Source organism: Vigna unguiculata, chromosome 9 (assembly GCF_004118075.2).
Source record: "Vigna unguiculata cultivar IT97K-499-35 chromosome 9, ASM411807v1, whole genome shotgun sequence".
NCBI lineage: Eukaryota > Viridiplantae > Streptophyta > Magnoliopsida > Fabales > Fabaceae > Vigna > Vigna unguiculata.
This window is the reverse complement of record NC_040287.1, coordinates 41,316,727-41,339,138: the sequence shown is the minus strand read 5'-3', so window position 1 is coordinate 41,339,138 and position 22,412 is coordinate 41,316,727. Positions and strand designations below refer to the sequence as shown.

Here is a 22,412-nt window from a genome sequence, read left to right as displayed (position 1 = left end):
TCACCCTCCCTCCCCCTAAAAAAATTCCACCCAACTCGTTCTACCTAATGCAACAAACAGTAAATAATAACAATAATCGGATATGATGTTTTAGAACACCCTATATTGAAGTGGGATCCTATTGATCCTACAAGCTGATCACAGGTATAGATACATTGAGCGTCCGCTCAGAAATCCGTTAATGCTCTAATCTCTAGAGGCAGTTATCAGATAAATACATTTCAAACATGAATACTTGTTCTGCACATCATTTTCTATATTAATTTCCTTTTCTTTCCTGATAAATAATGGAACCATACAATGAATATACAGACCACGAATCCGAAGAATTAGCATTGGGAAAACAAACCTGCAGGAAAACGAAAAAGAAGATTCAGATCTAAGGTTACATGGCTTTTCTCAAATGAGTTCAGGTCATATATCACAATCAAAAACGCGAACGCACAGCAACACCAATGGATCTTGAACTGTGTGCCTCAATAGAACACCGTCAATTAAGCATTATGGGTCACATTATTTACAATAGAATTACATAAGTACCATTCAGATGTTTAGGTGAATGTATACTAATTAGCTATGAATACCCCCAACGCAAACCGACCATTCTTAAGCAGATACTAAGTTTGAAACTAAAACTCGAATGGAACTACGTTTCATTTGAGACTGGGGCCAGAAATTATCATTCGTCTTTCTGATGCAAAACACTAGGCAGGCTATTATTACCATTGAGAGCAGCATGATATGTTCGTTTTTCAGCAAGCCCAATATCAGAAAGTATCAAATTACCCTGCAAGTAGAACACACAATATAGAATAAATTAGCTAGCATCAAAAGCAGTTATATAATATATATGCCAATGCACGTTGCTATAAATGGTATAACATGGAGGCAACTATCTCATGCGATATAGATATACAATAAAATTAAAGAAAAATAAGAAATTAAGCTTTTGATAATCACTAAACAGCACTTGAAAGTGAAAGTGTGTAGGATTTTTAAGTGTATCCATTATGCCTAACTCGATGAAAATGAAAATTACGGACAATATCACAATTAAATATTGTACTCAATTAACATCAAACCGTTTCTATAATTTGTTAAAACCAAACAGCATTGCGTGTATGTGCGTGTTCACGTTCACACACTTAATATTTTTCTATATTTGAAAAGTAGCAAAAAGTTTAGAGTTATCAAGGCAAGCCAAAATACAGTTTCAACTGAATATAAAACTTTATACAATTATGAATGCGATAAAACATCCAATCTAATGATAGACTCTGTAAGAAAGTCATCCAACAGATTATATAATGTAAGATGCCTTTCATTCACACTTGTGTCTACCGCGGAATAACTTCCATCTGTAACAGTATTATGAGAGTAAGTTGTGCATTGTTTGTATTGAATACAAACCACGAACATCTAGATAAGCTACCAATCTAAGTCGAGTACTAGTGTATGGCTTTGGACAATTTAGTACAAGTACCACTAACAAGGGGAGCAAATTAACATCACGAGCAAAGCAACAAGACAAGACTCCTAAAACATCCAGTCCTAATCTTCTAACGTTTCCTCCAAAAAATCCTTCAATATCCACAGTCAAATTAGTTTAAAACACGCATATCTTACTAAAATAATAAATACAAAAACGAATAAATTTTTTACTAGGATAAAACATAACAATTAATTTACAATAAACTTTTCAAAGAAAATACCAATAATTCAAGCATGTAGCACTTTTTCCCCAAAATTCTGAAAGCAGAAAGAATCAACAATTTTTTCAACAGATGGATTGGCCCAAAAAACAAGTTCTTTAAATAAATTTTTGGTGAATGTAAAGTCTCTGTCAATTTATACACAAGCAAAGACCGACTCCAGTCATAGAACAGACAAACACCTGTATCCTTTTTAACTATTTAATTAACACTATAGTAGAGAAAAAGTGATTTTTTTTCTTGGAGAAAACAATACCTCAGAAGCCATCAACCTTCTAACATTATTGGCATAAAGTTTGGGATCATCCATCTCCTGTTGTGAGGGGTGGTAAATAGGTAATCGGATAACCTCCATAAAATTTACAAACTGACACAGGAGAAATATCACATGCCGCACCTGCGAACACAAATGTACACTTAAATAAAGGAAAAAAACAAATTTTGCTAAGGAAGACAACAATTTTTACAATACAAATTACTAAAAGACTTCAAAGAATTATATTTGATTGGAGCTACTTACTGAAAATGAACAGATAACATTAAAATAAGAATGCTAATAGCAGAAACAAATTGTTTCTCCAAGATGGTTAGCACAGCATCCTTTTTAGGACAAAGGCAGGTCTCTGTTCTAAAACGTACTACAACTTTTTACACTTTGCACAGGTAGAAAGCATATGTTTTTGAGCTACTCACGAAAAAAAAAAGATATTGCATTATCAACTACCAAGTATCAAACCAAGTGAGTATAAAGAGTTCCAGTAGCATTCTCACAATTTCTGACATGGCATCAAACTTCTATTCAGAAAAACATTCAAGAAAAATATTCAAAACCTTGGGTACACCTCCAGATTCAAAATATAACAGTTATCGGAAAACAACAGTTCATACATTGGGGTATATGATTGGCTTTTATAATCAGAATTCAGCCGAAAACATGACATTTTATTACTATTGAAGTACTCACCCCAGATATGGAATCCCAGGCAGGGCTAAATCTCTGGTAATGGTATCTCAAAATCACAGGAAGTACTGGTGCCTTTGCCAAAAAGCCACCAGTCTTGAATGGAAGGAGGAACTCTCCATTTGTGGTTGTACCTTCTGTAGAATACCAAATATGCATGAACAACTTAAATTACTCCATTCATAATTAAATTAAATGATAAATACAAATGAGTGAAAGAAACTGATAAACTATGAAACTTTATGTGTGACCAATGCTAGTATAACCATATGCAACAATTAATAGCAGCAGAATAAATTAATAAACATGAAGAACGTAAAGCTACAGTGTTATATTTTAAGAAATAGAAATGAGAGGTGTTATGAACATAACTAATGAATCTTTAGGGTGAAAATGACTTTTATAGAGAAAAGGGTGAACTAAAAAAGACAAACTTTTGCCTGTGGATGAGAACATTCAGTACTAATAATTAGGATAAAAGGTCAAGAAATACAACTTTAATCATCAAATTAATTCTATCATAATGCAAGTTGCAAATAGAAGTAGAAAAATCCGCATCAATCATTTTATATGTTAGTACATACAAAATCAAGACCTTTCTCTTAACATGATAAAGAATGCAGGTGGGAAGGGGTAAATTATTTAAATTAATTTTAAAAGTTCAAAAAACTGCCAACTAACTGTGTCTTCATCTTCAACATGGTACCAAAAACTAACTAATTATTGAAAAAATATGATCTCTCTCTCTCCAAAAAAGAGGAAAGAGGATGATAACCTGGAAATAACATCATTAATGGAGCAGACTCATTCTGATGAGCTTCTCGAATTCTATCAGTAACAACAGCTGCGGAAGGAAAATTCACATGTCAGCTTCATTAGGGATTTTATCGATGATTATGTCCCAAAGAAAGAATTGCAGAAGATAAAATATAGCCACCACTCAGCATTCGATATAAACAGGGCATTAAAATAAGTATATTTAGATGCCAAAAGGGAAATTCAAATACAACAAATGAACTTAATTATGAATTTAATTTAGACAAAATGGAAATGAAGATAAATTACTGTTAGTTCATAATTATGTCCAGAATTTGGAATTCAAATTAAACGAGTGATGCCACCAAACAGACTGAATGAGAACTTCTAAACTTCCTTAAGTATAAACAATGAAGGCACTCTTTTAACAAATGGTATATAAAGTTTTATATCGGATCTTGTAATTTATGCCTTACAATTAAACGATTGGGAGGTATGCCTATTGGGTAGAAAAAATAATAATTCAAGATACACAATAACTAATGCAATGCCATTTAAAATATAAAAAGAAAAACCACAAAGCACAGAACAAGGAATACAACAAGGGATTTTTCATTCTTTCGCTTTGTTCGAATTGTACACAATGTCTAATTATTATACACTGCACACTCATACAACGATAAATATATGCACCTGAAACACCCTTGAACTCTGATGACTTTGATTCTCGCTGTACATAGACACAACCAAGGCACTTACTGTGACAACAAATATACCAAAATATATAAGCACCTGATTATTTAGCAGTCCCTTGCAATGGAAAGATAATGCATACTGAATTATAAGAAATCTAGCTTTCTCATTTTCAGAACCATATGTTGATCACTAATCTTATGAAATATCAATTTTAAATGGAGATTTAAGGTAAAAAAAAGAGAGCAGAACATGTAAAGATCTAAAGAACTCAAATGAATCAAAGGGATATAAGGTTGCAATAATCCAATTTCAGCCAACAGACCTGATGAGACCAACGAGAGGAAGTCTAGCCACTGATCTCTTCATCGATAAAATCCAATAATTGAAACAAAAAAATGTCAGTACCATACGTAAAAGATACATTCATATTCAACTAATCGTGGAGCAGAAAGTTCGTCACAACACAAACCTTAGCAACAAAACTAGGGAACGACGATGACATGTGATACAAAATGTCCAGGTATGACACATGGTTAGATATTATTACACCAGGTCTGTCCGACTCTTCAGGCTGTTGCTTGTCTCCCTTCGGCAATTGAATAAACAAAAAGAAAAGAGGAAGAACTAAAATCAAATACCAATACACAACATTTTTCATTGCAAAATATAATGAAACAACATGGCTAAAGACTTATCATCTAATAACTGGTAAAATACATTTCATGATCCCACGCAAGAATGAAAGGCAAAGGGAGATCACCACTTCTCAGTAAAGCTTACTAGCAAACACGTACAGAAAATACTAAAAAAGGAAAGAAGAAAGTAACAAAATCCTCTTTTCAGTTCCAACGGGACAGAATTCACATAACTTCAACTGGAAATGAGAAATACAAGTCGGGAGTAGACACTTTCTATGCAAACAAGAACAGCATACAACACTTCTTTCTTACCCAGAAAACAAAAAGGAAGAAAATATCAGGCAAAATCTCTCAGGAGAAGAGTCCCGTATCCAAGTTTTGTCCTATATTTATTATGTTGCTTATAATCCTGAAAACAATACTGAATGCTCTTACTTTTATACTAGTTAACACTATGTAAGCTAAACTTTAGGTCATGGATATCATCGAGTCCCAAATAAAAGTCAAGAACTAGAAACTGCGAAAGCGAATAAAGACAAAGCAATTAAAATAACCTGAGAAGCAGAGTTAGATTCGGGGATCCAATAAAAGCCAAAGATGAAGAGCATGACTCTGGAGAGGGCGCGACCACAGGAAACAATAACCGCTCTCCTCCAGCCACTCATGTGAGCGTAATCTTCTTGTTCATCTTCTTGATTGGGTGCATAGAATAGAGTACAAACCCTACAAATTAAGTAATAGAAGAGCAACACGGTGACCGCGAGAACAACTCTGATAGGGAGAAGAGTGACCAGCGCGAAACCGAGCAAGAGCTTCTCTTTCGGCGGCAACTCGCCGCGTCCCATGGTGCCGTAGATGTCGCGGCGAACGTATGCAGCGAACTTCTTCTCCATCTCGGCGATGCTGTCAGCTGAGGTTAGAGACTCGGACTTCAGGAGAGGACGGTCATCCCTAGCGGAACTGCCGTTGGGAGGCCTGGAATTGAGGTCTTTGAGCTCGGACTCCATGGTGGATCGAACGATGAAGTCACTTTGATTGATGAATTACTCACTGGTTTTTCCTTCCATGGCAGATTTAGGGTTTTAGGAAGAGAGAAGGGAAATGCAGCGACGCAACGGAGAAAAGGATAGACGAAGATGCTTCTCTTTCCTTCTTTTTAATTCATTCGCTTATTCGGATCTCACCAAAATTTCCCCTTCTGCCTGCTTTTTCTTTCCTCAAAAATGCGCTTTTCCTCTTTTTTTCAAACATTCAAAAAAACAATAGCATACGAATAATAAACTCTTTAAAATATCTTTTTCAAAAAAATAAACAAAAATAAAAGTTGTTTCCCCGGTATATTTGTTGAACTGATTTCATTGACACCTAAGAAATTAAATGAATTGGATAAGCCCACCCATTTTCTTGAGGTTACAGTTTTTTAGGTTGGATTCCTCCGTAGCAGTAGTACAGACCGAATAATCTGATTTTTAAAAGTAAGCCTCAAATACCTTTTTGGTCTTCATTCTTATAGTATTTGCTGTTAATGGTCTTTAATTTTACAAAATGTTTAAAATGTTCCTCATTTTTACAGAATATTTAAAATGGTCCTTATTTTCGCAATTCGTGTTTTATTTGGTCATTTTCTGTAACGCCGTTTAAATCATTAACGGAGCATTGTACAGGTGGCACGGTTTGTATTAGGGTGTGTTACGTGTACTGTACATATGGCTATTAACGTTAATTTTTCAATTTAGGAAAAATTTTGCAATTAGGGGAATTTCTTTATCTTCGTCTTTCTTGAGCTCGAATTTGCAGAGAAAGCAGCTAATACTTGTCATTTCATCATTGTATTGCAATTGTGTTCTTCATTTCAATTTTTCAGTTAATCATCATCAACGAGGTAAGTGGGTTAGGGTTTTCGTAATTCTATTTTGGGGTTTGTTTGTCTTTCGATTGTTGTGATGTTCTGCATGGTTTCTAAATTACTTCCATGATTTTGTGTAGTTTGTGTTTGTAAGTGGACTTCCTCTGCAAATTCGAGCTTAAGAAAGACGAAGATGAAGAAATTTCTCTAATTGCAAAATTACTCCTAAATTAAAAAATTAACGTTAATAGTCATATGTACAGTACACTTAACACACCCTAATACAAACTGTGCCACCTGTACAATGCTCCGTTAATAATTTAAACGGCATTACAGACAAGGACCAAATAAAACACGAATTGCAAAAATGATGATCATTTTAAACATTCTGTTAAAATGAGGATCATCCGCAACAAACACTACGAAAATGAGGACTAAAAATGTATTTAAACCTAAAAATAAAAACTTATAAATATAAAAAGATACAAAATATGAAAACATAATTAAACTAAAATGTATATATTTTAGAGTATTTACTGCTCCAAGTTATTCAACCTCCTCAATCTAAACGAGAAGATCTCTTTTTAAGCATGGTGTGACATGTACAAAGTTTCGATAAAACAAAATTAAATTAACTAAAATAAAATAAACTAAAAATATATATACGTGTACTTTGTCATATAATAATTCTATTAATATTATTTCGCTCCCAAATCAATCAAACTTGAACACTCATAACAGGCCGTTTTTGAGCCCATGAAATGAATGGGCAGGGCTTGTATAGAGGATAAGTGAGGGCCCGGCCCATGTTGGGAGAAGTTATGGATAGAGACAGTGAGGTGAATGGTGGCATTAGGTGGCCTTTTGGTGAGTGTGAGAGTCTTTGGATTCTTTTTCTTAACGGTAAACAAAGCAACCCAACCTCCATACAATTCAACAAACAAACTCACAACAAACCCACACATCCAATTCCTTTAACGTTACTGAACAATAGTGAGTGTGACCTTTCGCCTAAGCTAAACTTCAATCTTACTCTCTTCCCCTTTTTTCAGGTTATATATTCATATATTCATCTCATCCTCCAAAATCAAAATTCCAAATCAAATCCAACAAACAAACACTTACAATGCCCGAACCGCGACCCGTTCTGAAACCCGCCGGAAACAGAGTGACGGTTGTTTCTTTGGACAACGTGCCCAAACACAAGAACCAGAACCACGTAAAGACTCCACAGCGCTTCAGAAACCTAGCACCGCAAATTCCAAATGCCGTTGCGCCAAGCAACGTGTCTTTGGACACCACGTGTTCCTCGGATTCGTGTTCAAGCAGCTCACCACTCAAAAAGGTGAATCCCGCAACTGCAAGCAGGAGAAGCGTGAACCGTAACGGGTTTAAGCCGGTTAGGGTTGTGCCCGACGCCGTTGACGTAGCCACTACCGTGTCTCCGCCTCCCAAGAGATGTGAATGGATCACTCAACATTCAGGTAAGCGTACCTCGCCCACACTCATAATCAGAGAAGAGAATTTTCACTCTCTTTTTCGGTGTTAAAACCGCTTTTCTTTTTTAATCAATAGTGAGAATCTGAAACTGCATGCATCCAAATTTCAAGGCTTAAAACATGTATTGGTTTTTTATTTATAACCTTATTATTTTTTGCTCTTTAATCAGATTAACACGCTCTTGTTCGCTTTATTTTCTAAGTATTTGGAACATATTAGAGTAGTATTCGGGTCACTGATTTTTCACCATGATGTTTAAATAGTCATGATGGAAGTTTTCTGAAAATTTTATCGTCCAAATTATATTTTGAATAGTCAACTTGTTGTAAAAGTAGTCTTTGATTTTAAGTTTCGAACAAAATACCCTTCCTACAAGGGTTAGAGCGTGATAGAAGGAATTGTTGGAAACAATTTGGTGTAATAGCCTGAATTCTTTAGGAACTTGGTCAAACATACTTTTACTATTAGAATTACAATATAAAGAAGAATTTTCGAGAAATGGATTTAGTGATATTTATTGAAGACTAATATCATGATATAAACATAAGGCTTATTTTTTTAATAATTAATTTTTTCTTACGCTATTTTAATCATGTATTATTGTTAAAAAAATATAATAGTTTTTGACAATGTCGGCCCTTGAGTAACCAAAAAAATAGAAAACTTATATATATATATATATATATATATATATATATATATATATATATATATATATATATAAAAGACAACATTAAAAAAACATTATTTGTGTATTTGTCTTTTGTTTTTTTGGTTAGATCTCTTAAGTTTTATGAAAAGCACTGTACGGTCGAGTAGTGTCATAGTCATTGATGGTATTTATGGTAGAAAATTGGTTTTGTTCTGCAGTAGTTATTACATGTCATTTATTTACACGAAGTATAATTATTAGTAAAATCAATTACTTTAAAACAATACAAAACAATAATTAATTCTATTTAATATTTTTTCTTTCATATAACAAAGAGAGTTTTTTTCCAAATTTATTCTCACGTTGTACTCATTGAAAATTATCTTTAAATATAGACAAATAATATCTGTAAAATAGTAACATTAAATAAATAAAAATTTGTTTTTATTTATACATATACAAAGGATATCGCAGTTTGATGTGTACATTTTTATTCTTAATTTTACTTTTTAATAAATATATATTTTTTAAAATTAAAATTGTTTTAATGTTTTTACCTTTTAATAACTAATTTTTATTAAATTTAACTTCTTCACTCATTTAATTTTTGTTTTTAAATTAATCATTTTTAAACTAAAATAAGTATCTTTAATAAAAAAATCTAAAAAAAAGTATTTATAATAAAATTTAAAAAGTTATTTATATTTATTTAAAAAAAAAATGAACTCAACCATGTATTTTGACTAGTTTAAATAAACTAAATATAACCCTTGTTTTTTCTTATACTTAGTTCAGAGAATTCCCAAAGAATTAAAAGCTATAACTTCTTTATTTCCTGGGCAGTGATGAAATGGGTGTCTGGATTAAACTAATTTCTAGGATTTGAAAGTCTTCCTCTTTTGCTCCTACCATCGTCATAAATTATGCCTTGAGCCGTAATAATTAATAGAGAATGATATGGTGTGACAACTACTATTTTAAGTGTGGACATTAAGTCACGTTACGGTGCTCCTTCAGCTTTATTGCTCATACCACACCTTTATGAATCTCGTTAATGAGGGCGGTGGAAATGGGCTTTCATTCTTTTGATCAACCAACTTTCCATGCATGTGCTTCTGCATAGCTAAAAACTCAGTCAGAATTCCCTCTCTGCATCTGAAAGTACATCATTTGATCTTGCTTTCTAGTTGCTTATTCTAGTTCCCTCTCTGTGTTTGTAAACTTTTTGTGTGTGATAGTTCTAAATTTCAAATTTTTATTAGTGGGTGATTGTTAAGTATAATTAAGTTTTTTTTTTTAATAAATTAAAAAGCATGATTATAAGTTATATAAAAATTAATGTTTAGATCACTTATCAATTTCTCCATATTGCTAAATTTAACTGGAGGATGCAAGCTATTACCTTCTCAAGCAATGCTATATTTCATTCTAAACAGATCCCCTTTACACTGCTTTCCATGATGAAGAATGGGGTGTTCCAATTAACAATGATAGAAAACTCTTTGAACTTCTGGTATTTTCACAAGCATTGGCAGAACATCGATGGCCAACAATTCTTAACCAGAGAGACATATTCAGGCATGTCTATTTCTAAATCAACCATTTTTTTTATAACCTGACACTTTATTTGAATACGTATGATCTGACTCCTAGTATTTAACAAATGCTGCAGGAAGCTTTTTGAAAATTTTGATCCATCATCAGTTGCACAGTTTACAGAAAAGAAGTTGCTAACACTGAAAATAAACGACAGCTCATTGTTATCAGAGCCAAAGCTCCGTGCCATTGTGGAAAATGCTAAACAATTACTTAAGGTAACTTTCAATGATGCTTTTGAAGCAAATACATTGGAACTTTCTATATGAGTGGAGATTTGAATTTTAAAGTGAGGAAAGTCGGAACTAATGCATCTCAAAACCACATGGTTAATGATTTATTCATTATAGGTTCAGCAGGAGTTTGGGTCGTTCAGCAATTACTGCTGGAGATTTGTTAACCACAAACAGATAAGAAATGAATTCAGATATGGACGTCAAGTACCAGTGAAGACTCCAAAAGCAGAAGTCATAAGCAAGGACATGATGCGTAGAGGTTTTCAGTGTGTGGGGCCGACTGTGGTTTATTCGTTCATGCAAGTAGCAGGACTTGTTAATGACCACCTCTTGACGTGCTTCAGGCACCAGGAATGCAATGTGACAACCAAAAACGAATTTGAAACCGAGGTTAAGGAGAATAAGGTACAAAATGAAACTTCGGAGCTGACATAAACAAAATGACTGAAGGCATGGTCCATTTTTTACTTGTAATTGTATTGTACGCTAGTTTGTCTGTGTCACCTAACCTAACCAGAAAATAATAGGCCCCATATAGTTATTGCGGTTCCCATGTGAAGGTGCATGTTTCTTTGACTACACTTAGCTGATAAGTTGTTGTTCTGTTCCGGTGTTCTCTGTAATCAATTTCCAACTTAGTATGGCCACCATGTAGAATTGATCATGCAATGCTCCCATGTCCACTATATTTCATATTCATCCACGTTTTTGGAATATTCTCTTTTATAACCTAATCGATAATAAGGGAGAACCGTTAGAAACTCCCATCTCAGGGGGCTTTTGCGTTGGTTCTTAGTCTGCGTCCTTGCCTTGACCATCGTGGGTTTCCTCTGGCAATTTTCTGACTTATCCTCATTCACTTCACAAACCGATATTATGTTTGAAAATGATTAGTTTGAGAAAATATACTTTTTCAAAATACGTCAATTTGATAATATCTATAATAAGTACGAAATCCGTGAGGTGGTTAATGGTCACCTGTTTTGAATATATATTTAAAATTCTATTTAGAAGTTGGGTTTTGTGATTCTGACAGACTGGAATCAAGTCCATCAAACAGGACAATGTGAGTGCATTGTTTTTGCTAAACATGGATCTCTGACCATTTTAAGAATTTGGATTCCCGTTGGTTTTTCAAGTGTTGTTCTTCTCCTGAGAATTTAGATTTTCGGTTGATTTTTCTGTGTTATTCTTCTTCTATTATTTAAAATAGACAGATTCTAATGTTTTAAAATATATTGAGAAAAAAATTTGTGTACCGTATTTTTAATGTATAGAGGATGACAATAAAAAAAAAAAAAAAAACTCAGAAAATCTAGATTCACGTATTAATGGTTCCAATAAGAAACTTTGCCAAAGTAACTATGCAAACACCGGTTCTAAACAATTAAACATATGAAATAACTTATAGATTCTGATTTTATTCATTCATATTTTTAAAAAAATTCAATCCTTTAAAATATAAATAAAATTGATATCATAAAAAGTTGAGTAAAATAAGAATCTTGGTTTTGCAAATAATAACCATAATCATAAAGTGCCATGACGTCTGATACTTGCCTATTCCAATAACAAGTATGTGATTACTTACCAACTGCTATTTGCAACTAGAGAGCATCACCATTTACTAACAATTACTGAGTCTCAAGTTTCAACACCCCAAAATTGAATGAACAATTGTAGGGTCCAACACGTCTTCACCCTTTCAATTTGGCATACCCCGCACGAAACAGTTTTGCTTGCGGCCTAAGCAAGCGTCTTCCCGCTTCCTAGTGTGAGCTCCAAATCATCCAATCCACCTTCATGAATCCTCTCCCCAACCCAGGGCTTCACCTGCACTCCAAATTGCACTTCTGAGTTTCTCATCTCTTGGATACGGTTATCAGGGTGGTTAAGGTTGTGTTGGTGCTGCTGACTCACAACAGGTTTGATAAAGTTCAAGGGGGGAGAGATGGGCACTGCAGAAACAGAAGGTCCAAATGCTTGGAAGTTCAACCACTGGCCAGACTCAACAGTGGAGGTATCAGACTCGTCACATTCGGGAATAGTGGGCGGGGCATGAAGGTGGCGGTGTGTGGGGCTAGCAGGGGCAGAAGCCGCGAAGAAAGGGTGATTTTGGTGGTGATGATGATGGTGGTTGAAGGATGATGCCATGGAGGCTTTGACTATGGAGTCCCATGTTGGGATTGGTTTGGGGTTTCTTGAAGTTGGTGAGGACAAAGGCGGGGTCACTGGGGCGCTATTTGATATCCTCAGGGGAGGGAGAGAAGCAGAGAACGAATGTCGAATATAGGGAATCAAATTTGAGGCATTGTTGTCATCCAAACGAGAGGGACTCGGGAAAGAGGAAGAGGAGGGGCTCACTTGGTAGGAAGGAATTGGACTCGGAAATGACGATGAGAGGGGACTCGGATTTTGCGATGAAAAAGGGGTGTTTCTGGTGGAGGTGCCAGCACCATCACCTGGAAGTGGTGCCCTGCATCCCTGTTCCACAAACAATCATTATATCCGCAAACCAAATCGGTACATACATTTTTTTTTTTTCTACTAAATATAAATAGTGCAAGCATACATATATCTACACTAGACATCCCAATTTTGCTCAATTACTTCACCACATTTCGTGTGAGCTTAAGACTTATGCCATCCACTTTGAGTAAAAATAGATTATGAAATTAAGCAGTTTATTTTGTAAATGTTTTTATCCCAAAATTAGCAATTTTTGTGTAATTTTTTATTCGGTGCAAAATTTAACCAAAACAATGTTTCAACTCAAGTCAACATCAATTCTCCCATTTGTAAAACAAAAAACACAAATTTGTTCTAAATCACCTATTATTCCTATTTGAAAGTGATTATTCTAGTTATAGACTGTTAAGCATTTAATTCATAACTAAACGTGATTATTTGACACAATTAAGCATGAACCCAAGTAGGCACATCATTGGTTGAGGAAAATTTTCCTTGCTGGTTCATATATTACCTAATTGGACCAAAGTACATCACATTCTTCTCTCTCATTTACAGATACCAGAAAACGATAGATACATTCAAGAACCAAAAAAAAAAAAAAAGTGACAGTGAGGCTTCACACAATTGAAGCAGGATTTGAATCAAACAGTAAAAATCAGAAAAAGCTAGATCTCCGTAAAATTAAGCATGTTAAGAAGACGAGAAAGAAGAGTACCTTGCGATAGGTTGTACCATCTTCTTCAACAGTCCAACCAGCTTCAGCGCAGAGAGCCTTCAAAACCTCATTGTTGTCGCAATGTTTGGGTAAATTGTAGTTCCCCTGAGCGCGGAGACCAGTGTATATCTTCGCGGCTATGGCTCTTCTCCGCCTCTCTCTCCTCCTGTTGTTCTCTCTCTCCCTCCAGGACGGCTTCCGCCGATTGGTGATCGCCGCCGATGTCGCTCCGTCGGAAGTCATTGCAAGTTCCGCCAGCGCGTGGCACCGATCTAAACAAAGACAGAGAAGCTCACGAGGAATGCGGTGTGCTTCCCCTTCTTGTTATTGTTGAAGAATAGAAGCTGTTCTCTCCTCTTAGAAGCTAGTTGCGGGGATATTATAAGATGCGGAAACCCTCATCGAATATCTTGAAGGCCACGCGTATCAGCACCGTTAAAAGGATGGGGGCGTGATTGACAAGGTAGACGCGATAAAAGGCATGGTGGTGCGGAGGGCTTGCATAACATGTGCACTGCCTTTTGATCACCTAATTATTAGAGAGTGTGGGGTCCACACACGGTCATAGCTCACCTCTACTGAAACTAAGGCGTTTCAAAGTGGTTATGGATGATGATGATGGCATGGCACAATGCATGATGTGATGCAGCTTCGAATTTCGATGTAGTTGTTGTTGCCAAATGCTTTTGCCTTTGCCTTTTCTTTTCTTTCTCTATAACCTTTTTCTTTTTTCAGTTTCTCTCCTCAACTTTAACGTAAACGGGTCAAACATTCAACACAAAGATGCGTTATATCACCATGCGGAGACCCGACCCGGGTTCGGCGTGAAAGAGTTTTGCCACAGGCATGAATATAACCATGTCTCCAAACCCACTAAAGCATTGTCTATTTTTGTTTTTTTCTTTCTTGTTTTTCTTCTGAGGATTAATTATTCTTTTGCATGTTGTGTATGTGGTTCAATTCAGTGCAATGCAACTATTATTTCGTAATCACATTAAATTTTAATAAACTCTAATTACTAGTGGTCAGTTTTGTTTAATAAAATTATCTGATTTTTATTTACTTCAATTATTGAGGATGTGTTCCTAAGAAGACGCGAGATGAAAACTCTTGCACAGTACTGAAATGCTAAAATACAAGTGGTGGATGGCAGGCAAGTTGGATCCTTGTCGCATTATCACTGCCAGGGAAATTATTACTATCAGAGAAAGTGAGACACTTTTTTTTTTTTTAAATAAGATACTGTGAGAGAAAATGAAGAAGGTTAAAAAAATGGTATTATTTGATATAAATGTGATTTTCAAAGTTAGTGTAAAAGTAGGTATCTTTAATCATATAGGAGTGTATGATTAAATGAGAATGTTAAAATATTCATATTCCTAATGTGTTCCAATTAAATTATAAAATTTTCTTTGATAAATTATAAAATTTCTTAGACTAATAATAATATATCAAAATTATAATTATAGTTTTATTTGTATACTCGTGCTTTAAATTGAAATTTTGAGTTTTATTTATTAATAATGTCAAAGATTTCTTACATTGTCATGAAAGGGATAAAATCAATCTACACAAATCTTAAGTGAGTATTTCAAAAGTTAATTATGTTATGGCAAGGTTGCACACAAAAAATGTTAGGGTTAATAGAAAGACCAGACCTCCCAAAATATTTGAGTGGGTGTTTTATAAAACCACAAATTAAAAAGTGAAAAAATAACATTCAACAATTTTAAACCAATAAAATCTAAATTGCTGCATGTGATGGAAAGCAAAATAAAATTAAAAACAACTGATAAACCATTTTACAAATTATTATTTCTTTTATATATATATATATATATATATATATATATATATATATATATATATATATATATATATATATAAAGATGTGAGTGTTCTCGCTGTAAGAAAAAGAAAAACGACATCTTTGTGTAACATCTCTTCAAATAAAGAGAAGTACAGTAATGTGTCCAAAATTTTGTGAGTTAAATAATAAGTGTTATTATGTAAATGCTTCTTTACTACTTGATGATGTATTTTTTATTCAATGTATTTTAAATTAGTGTATTCAAGGTTATGTACGGTTTTCACTAGTAAATTGTTCTCATAAATTACAGTTATTTTCATATTTATTTGACAATTACAGTTTTTTTATTTTTTATTTGACGGTTATAAAATACTAGTAACATCACTATAGAAAATCTTGACTTTCGATTTTTTTTAACCATAATAGAGGCAAAAGGTAATCCTCCATTAAATTTATGAAAAATCACACGGAGACGAGTCTGATGAAGAAAAACGTTGCTAGAAAGCAAAAGGTAATCCTCCATTAAATTTATGAAAAATCACACGGAGACGAGTCTGATGAAGGAAAACGCAGCTAGAAAGGTTACCGGATGCGCCGCCATTAGCGATAGTAATGACGAAAGATCTGGCACGTTAGAGAGTGACAACACCAATGAATGCGCCATTGACAACATGGTGGTCGCTTGGTCGAGATGATCACAACTGTGTGGTCACCGGTCAGAATTGGATCTACGAAACGGTGCATAATGACAAAAACGTTTCCTAAAAATCCTTAAACTCTATATACCATAATAAATTTAATGAAATTAGGTTTGGAATTAATCTACCTGTACTAAAGTTGAAATTTTGGGATTAATTTCCCTATACCAAATTTGGAATTGTAGTTTAAAACTCAATAACAAATTACAGATCTTTCAATGGTAATACTCTATTATTTTTATTTATTCTTAATTTAACGATTTGGATAAAATAGAAATAGAATTAGAAATAGAATCACGACACTTGATCTCAAATTCAAACAAATTAAAATTGTGCATATAATAAGTCAATTATAGGAAAATTGCACTGAACAAGTATTCAAACAATAAAACAATTTAAATAACACATAACAATGAAGATAATAAAATTTTTATCATCTTATACAAATTTTAAAAATATTTTAAAATAGGTAAAGAGAAAAATGTAAACCTTAAAACGTCAATGAGAAGGAGAAATACAATGAGAAGGAAAAATACATGAATTTTAATAGAGGACAATAGAGTAATAACAAGCCAAAGTAGGAAGAAAAAAAGAAAAAACTATTTTGTGTTGGAGGAAGAGAAGTAGGGGTATCAATTAGGATCTGGCCTGGCGAGCCGACCCACAAGCCCGCACAAAATATACTAGGCGGGCCTAGAAGTTGAACGTAAATTTGTCACAGTCCGGCCTGCATAAGTCGCAACTCGCACAGACCGTCCCACATAAAAAAAAACTCACACTTGTTTATATTAAATTTTTTTTTATGGACTCTTGTATTAACATTCCAAATTATTGTATAACTACAAAAGACAAGTATTATGTATTTTTTAATATGCTAAAATTTAAAGAATATAATGAAAATGTTGAATTATCAATTTATCATCAAAATCCCCAGAATCTTTATTTAATTTTGTGAAAGTTTTCCCAATTTTAAACATTGAAAGTTTTATCATAAAAATAAAAAAAATTAAAAGACCCGCAGACCTGCGGGTTAAGTGATGTGTGGGACAAACCAGTAATTGCAGCCCATACAAATTGTGAGGGACGGGACAGGCCGGTCCACGATGTGCAAGCCTTTTACGGACCAAACCTAAAGAGGCTGAACCTACCATCTCTAAGAAGAAGTTTACATCAACTAGGAGCCAACAATAACATTGACAGACAAAAAAAAATGAGGTATTAAAGACTGTATAAATTATGGTTCACATAAAATTATAATCTATCAAAACTAGTATATAATGTTTGAATTCGTAATACGGAATAAAATGATAGAGGAGAGAACTGCAGATAAACTCTATTTAATTTAGTTTTGTTCATATGTGGAAATAATGTTAATGGACAAAGATTAATTTGAGATTATTCGATGAAATAGAATCGTAAGACTATGACATGTTAATTTTACTAGTCTAAATTTGATTTTCCCAAGAATAATATATTTTTGAAAAAATGGAAACTAAAATGTTACAGTTCATTTAACTCCATATTTTACTTTCAAACAATAAAAATGATTTTTTTTTTTATTTCATTGCAATACATCATCCCAATATATTTTGATCCGTATTTGTGAATTTGTATGGGAAACAGACTAAAGACACCCTGTGTAACCAACAATCCTAAGATGGATGATGATGAACAGCTAGAGTGGAACATGTTTGGAAAGAGAAATATTCTAAGGATGTTTTTTATAATAAAGAGAACAGAGAAACGTGAAACAAGATATATTTGATTAGAGAAAGTCAATATATAATGAATAAATAATATAATTATTCTAGGGTAATGATATTTCCCAGTTTCTTAGTACCATAGAACCCAGTTTGTGTTTTAGTAGTGGAACTTCACATCCACTCTCTCTCACCAAAAAAAACAGTGTTTATGCTGTCTCAAACATTATTTATTCCTTCCAACTACACCTTTTCATGCTAATATGCTGTTAAGTTTAATTTTTCTTCATAAAAATATGCAATGTATGGGTTAGCATGAAAAGAAGATTTCAGACTTCACAGTTCACAAATCATGCTTCCCCATGCAACATAATATGCTGCATTTAACATGAAAATTTAGCTTTTCATGTGCTTCAATCCTCATAACACAAGTCCCAATCAAAATAGTTCGACATTGAAGCAAATAGAAAACTTTAAATGAATGATATAAATTATTGAGAAAAAGAAAATTAAGACATAATTTGAACAAGGTAGAAAAATATATACGTACAAAAAATAGCTGAAAAATAAAAAATAACATGAAATGCAGTAGAAAACCAAATGAAATGATTTACAAAAACTAAAACGCCGTTGCCGGGGATCGAACCCGGGTCGTCCGCGTGACAGGCGAAAATACTTACCACTATACTACAACGGCCTTGTTGATTTGTACTTTGAACACATTTTATTTATCTTGTTGTTTTAAATTTCTCAGGCATTAGATTGTGGTGTCCAAAGAACTTCACTTACCTATTTATATCTTTACGATGTTAAAATTATTAATAATTAATTATCTTCAATCTTCTTATTCTCAACTTATCTGAAATTGAAACTCTCGTTAATTTTTTATAAACCAAAAATAATAGCCAGTTAAATAAACTGTTTTTCACTAAGTTATACTAGACTTTGAACAGTGACATTGCAACTAAGGCCAAGTTATTTAACCAAGAACCTTCCCCCTTTAACCTTTTTTTTTTTTTTCATACATCCTATTTCCTCAAGAATTGAACCTGCCCTCAAGTTCAAGGAAGTCGCAGGTTTTCGACGAAAAACTGTCGAAAAATTTAACTAATTTTTTGGCTACATGTCATCTAATGATGTTGGAAGTATAATATATAGGTATTTGGTGTTGCTATTTAATTAAATTTGAACTTTGATAATATGCAATTTATTTTAGAAAATATAAATTACTGAAGTAAAACTCTAAATTTAATTAAAAAATAATATAAATTGTACCTGTTAATTATGGTACGGTATGTAAGTTTTGTCTTAAGGTTTAAATCTTAAACATAAACTCCAAAGAGTAGCAAAGAGAAGAGATTGTATTGCCTATGTATGATTCTTCAAACTGATTAGAAGTGATAAGATTTTATTTGTAATAATGTACTTGAACGCAAAATTTAAGATGTGACAGTATAGTGAAGATGAGATGAATCCATTGATCCTAGAACATAAAGTAATTTTGTACTAAAAAGAGTATTAATAGCAGCTGTTAATGTTTTTTTCTTTCTACCGTCTTTATCTTCCTTTTCTTTGTAATTTAATCATAACATACTCATTTGTTTAATTTGTGTATAAAAAAACTTGTTTAGTATAAACGTTAAGACTCATTTGGTCATTTGTTATATAAATTCGTCTAATCTATATCATTATATCCATCTAAACTATCTACAGATAGATTTGTCTAAATTATATTATTAAGTTTATTTAATCAATATATATATGAACATGCTTATCAAAATATACATCGTTAAATTTGTCTAATATGAAAATGAACATAATCATTTAAAGTATAATTACAGACTCATTAAATAATATTAAAATTATAAATAATAAATATATATATATATATATATATATATTATATAAAAGTCCAGTAAAAATATTGAAATTAAATAAAACTGTAATAGTTATTAAAGTTTAAAATATCAAAATTTAAATATATATAAAATATAGAACATTAGTAAAAATAGTTAAATATACTTTTAACAGTGAAAAAATAATAATAGATAAAATAAAATTGTAACTAATAAAATATTATATGATATATAAAATTATAATAAAAATAGTGAACAATGTATAGTAATATTAATTAAAATTGTAATACTACTAATACTGATATTAATAAAAAAATATATTGATAGTAATAGTAATAATAATATTGTATGGATAGACTTATCAAATAATATTAAAATTATACATAATTAAAATATATCTATTTTATAAAGTTGTAAGAAAAATATTAAAATTAAATAGAATGTAAAAGTCGTTGAAATTTAAAACATTGAAATGAAATATATATATATATATATATATATATATATATATAATAGAATAAAGATGGCTAATTTTATTTTAATATTGAAAAAAAATTAAATTAAAAATAATACAAATTATATATACTATATAAAATTATAATAAAAACGGTGAACAATATATAGGAATACTAAATAAAATAGTAATATTACGGAAAATCATAATAATTTAAAAATACTACTAATAATAATAGCAATACTAATTTCAATAATAATAATAATAATAGATATTAATAAACTTGTATAATTTGTGTATAGAGGAATTCCTTTAGTGTGTGTTGTAAGACTTTTTTAATCAGTTAATGGATAGATTCGTTTAATATATATTAATAGACTCGTCTAATATGTGTATAAATATATTCTTTTAAGATTCACCTATTCAGTGTATGAATAAACTTGTGTATTATATATTGCAAAACTCGTATAATCAGTAAATGAACATACTTTATAATTTGTATTGAGAGAAATGTTTAACTTGTATATAAACAAACTTATTTAATATGTACCGTAAGACTCATTTAGTTAGTCATTGTACATACTCGTCTAATGTACAATGATATACAAGTTTAAGATGTGTTTGGACAAAAAAATATATTGTTAAACTCATTTAATAATGCATGGACATATTTATCAAAATATATATTGTTAGAGTCATCTGATTAGTTCAATTAGTGAACGAACATAGTTGTCAAATGCATATTGATAAACTCATCAAATAATATTAAAATGATAAATAGTAAAAATATATCTATTATATAAAATTGTAGTAAAAGTATTGAAATTAAATAAAAATGTAATAGCTATTAAAATCGGAAATAATTAAATTAAAAATACATCTTTAGTATAAAATAGTAAAAATAATAAATTGTATTTTTAATATTAAAAAATAGATAAAATAAAATTATAAATAATAAAAAATATTGAAAATATTTTTTTTATTTCGCCCGTAAAACTCATTTATCAATTAATAGTGAAACAATAATGTATTAAATAGTACAACTCAAATGTTATCATGAAACATATCAAAACATTATATAAACTTGACAAAATTTAGTTTAAAGGATTAAATTAACTCATTTATAAAGTTGAGAGACTAAATTAGACAAAAATTTCAAAAAAAAAACTAATTTTAATTTTTATTTAAAGTTAAGAGGCTAAAATCATATTTAACCTATAATTCTAACAAATAATACTTATTTGTTGTACAATGTTTTTTTTTTGTTGGCTATTTTATTTTTTTGTAGAAATATTACTTAACTAATATTTAAAAGCCAAGTTTGAATGTAGGAATGAGTATACATGTTATTCGATAAGATGTAAATAAGACAACAATTTTATATTTATTGAATATAAGGATGAAAATAAATTTTGTGCTTCTAGAATAAATATATAATTTTACTCCAAAAATGAAAGTAGGCAGTTCAACCCGTCTGATCCATTATCATCTTAATACATTTGCGGTATAATATAAATAGCTTGATAAAAAAGAATGTTACTGTAGCTACACCATTTTTCAGTAGTGTAAAGTTACTTAAAATTATAAAAAACAACAACATAATAATATAATTTTAAAATTGTATGCTTAGTTAAAAAAAAAAACAAACAAACTTAAACCTGGGAGATGACGAACATCCATATAATAATTTCAAAGAAAGTGAATTTTTAATTTGAATATGATTTCAAAACGTTGTTTACATTAATTTGGAATCTCATGTCATCTAACTCTCCGATATTATTAGTGACGAGAACGTAACTTGAAAAAATAGAGACAAGAGCGTATCCACTCATACGATGAAAATTGCAATAATAAATGCTTTACAAATTTGAAGTGGAGTGCGGTTAATATCAAACTCTGATATTTTGAATTGACCACCATTTATAGTCCTCGTGAGACCTTCTGGGTAAGCATAAATAAATACTTAAACGATTGTGGAGATATTTTCTTTTTCTTTTTTTTATTAAGTAATTCGGTGTTGCTTTTTTCGTAAGAGAGACTAATAATAATAATAGGGTTAACTTAAGAGTTATTATAATAATTTATAATCCGTGAAAAATGGTAGGCAGGGGCAG

General features: G+C 31.7%; 3 protein-coding genes and 1 non-coding gene across 5 annotated transcripts; 1 reads left to right on the top strand and 3 right to left on the bottom strand.

The window, feature by feature from the left end:
• Positions 1-83: 83 nt before the first annotated feature.
• Positions 84-6,115, bottom strand: LOC114164098 (lysophospholipid acyltransferase LPEAT1-like). 2 transcript variants are annotated; one of them, XM_028048614.1, is made up of 9 exons: positions 5,318-6,115; positions 4,595-4,711; positions 4,448-4,485; positions 4,123-4,187; positions 3,449-3,517; positions 2,677-2,810; positions 1,969-2,109; positions 724-787; positions 84-349 (listed from the first exon to the last, which is right to left on the bottom strand). In XM_028048614.1, the coding sequence occupies exons 1-9, from the start codon at positions 5,768-5,770 to the stop codon at positions 330-332; spliced, it is 1,101 nt and encodes a 366-aa protein (XP_027904415.1). In that variant the 5' UTR covers positions 5,771-6,115; the 3' UTR covers positions 84-329. The 2 variants fall into 2 exon arrangements, with proteins under 2 accessions (XP_027904415.1, XP_027904414.1); XM_028048613.1 differs by lacking the exon at positions 84-349 and having other exon boundaries at positions 351-787.
• Positions 6,116-7,529: 1,414 nt separating this feature from the next.
• On the top strand, positions 7,530-11,738 carry LOC114164001 (DNA-3-methyladenine glycosylase 1). Its single transcript, XM_028048450.1, has 4 exons — positions 7,530-8,093; positions 10,198-10,339; positions 10,434-10,575; positions 10,708-11,738. Exons 1-4 carry the CDS (start codon positions 7,736-7,738, stop codon positions 11,026-11,028), a joined length of 963 nt encoding a protein of 320 aa, XP_027904251.1. The 5' UTR covers positions 7,530-7,735; the 3' UTR covers positions 11,029-11,738.
• Positions 11,739-12,080: 342 nt separating this feature from the next.
• Positions 12,081-14,440, bottom strand: LOC114164000 (protein BRASSINAZOLE-RESISTANT 2). The gene is made up of 2 exons (XM_028048449.1): positions 13,781-14,440; positions 12,081-13,077 (listed from the first exon to the last, which is right to left on the bottom strand). Exons 1-2 carry the CDS (start codon positions 14,021-14,023, stop codon positions 12,340-12,342), a joined length of 981 nt encoding a protein of 326 aa, XP_027904250.1. The 5' UTR covers positions 14,024-14,440; the 3' UTR covers positions 12,081-12,339.
• Positions 14,441-18,613: 4,173 nt separating this feature from the next.
• On the bottom strand, positions 18,614-18,685 carry TRNAD-GUC. The gene has a single exon. It is a non-coding gene; the product is annotated as a tRNA-Asp (tRNA).
• Positions 18,686-22,412: the final 3,727 nt, after the last annotated feature.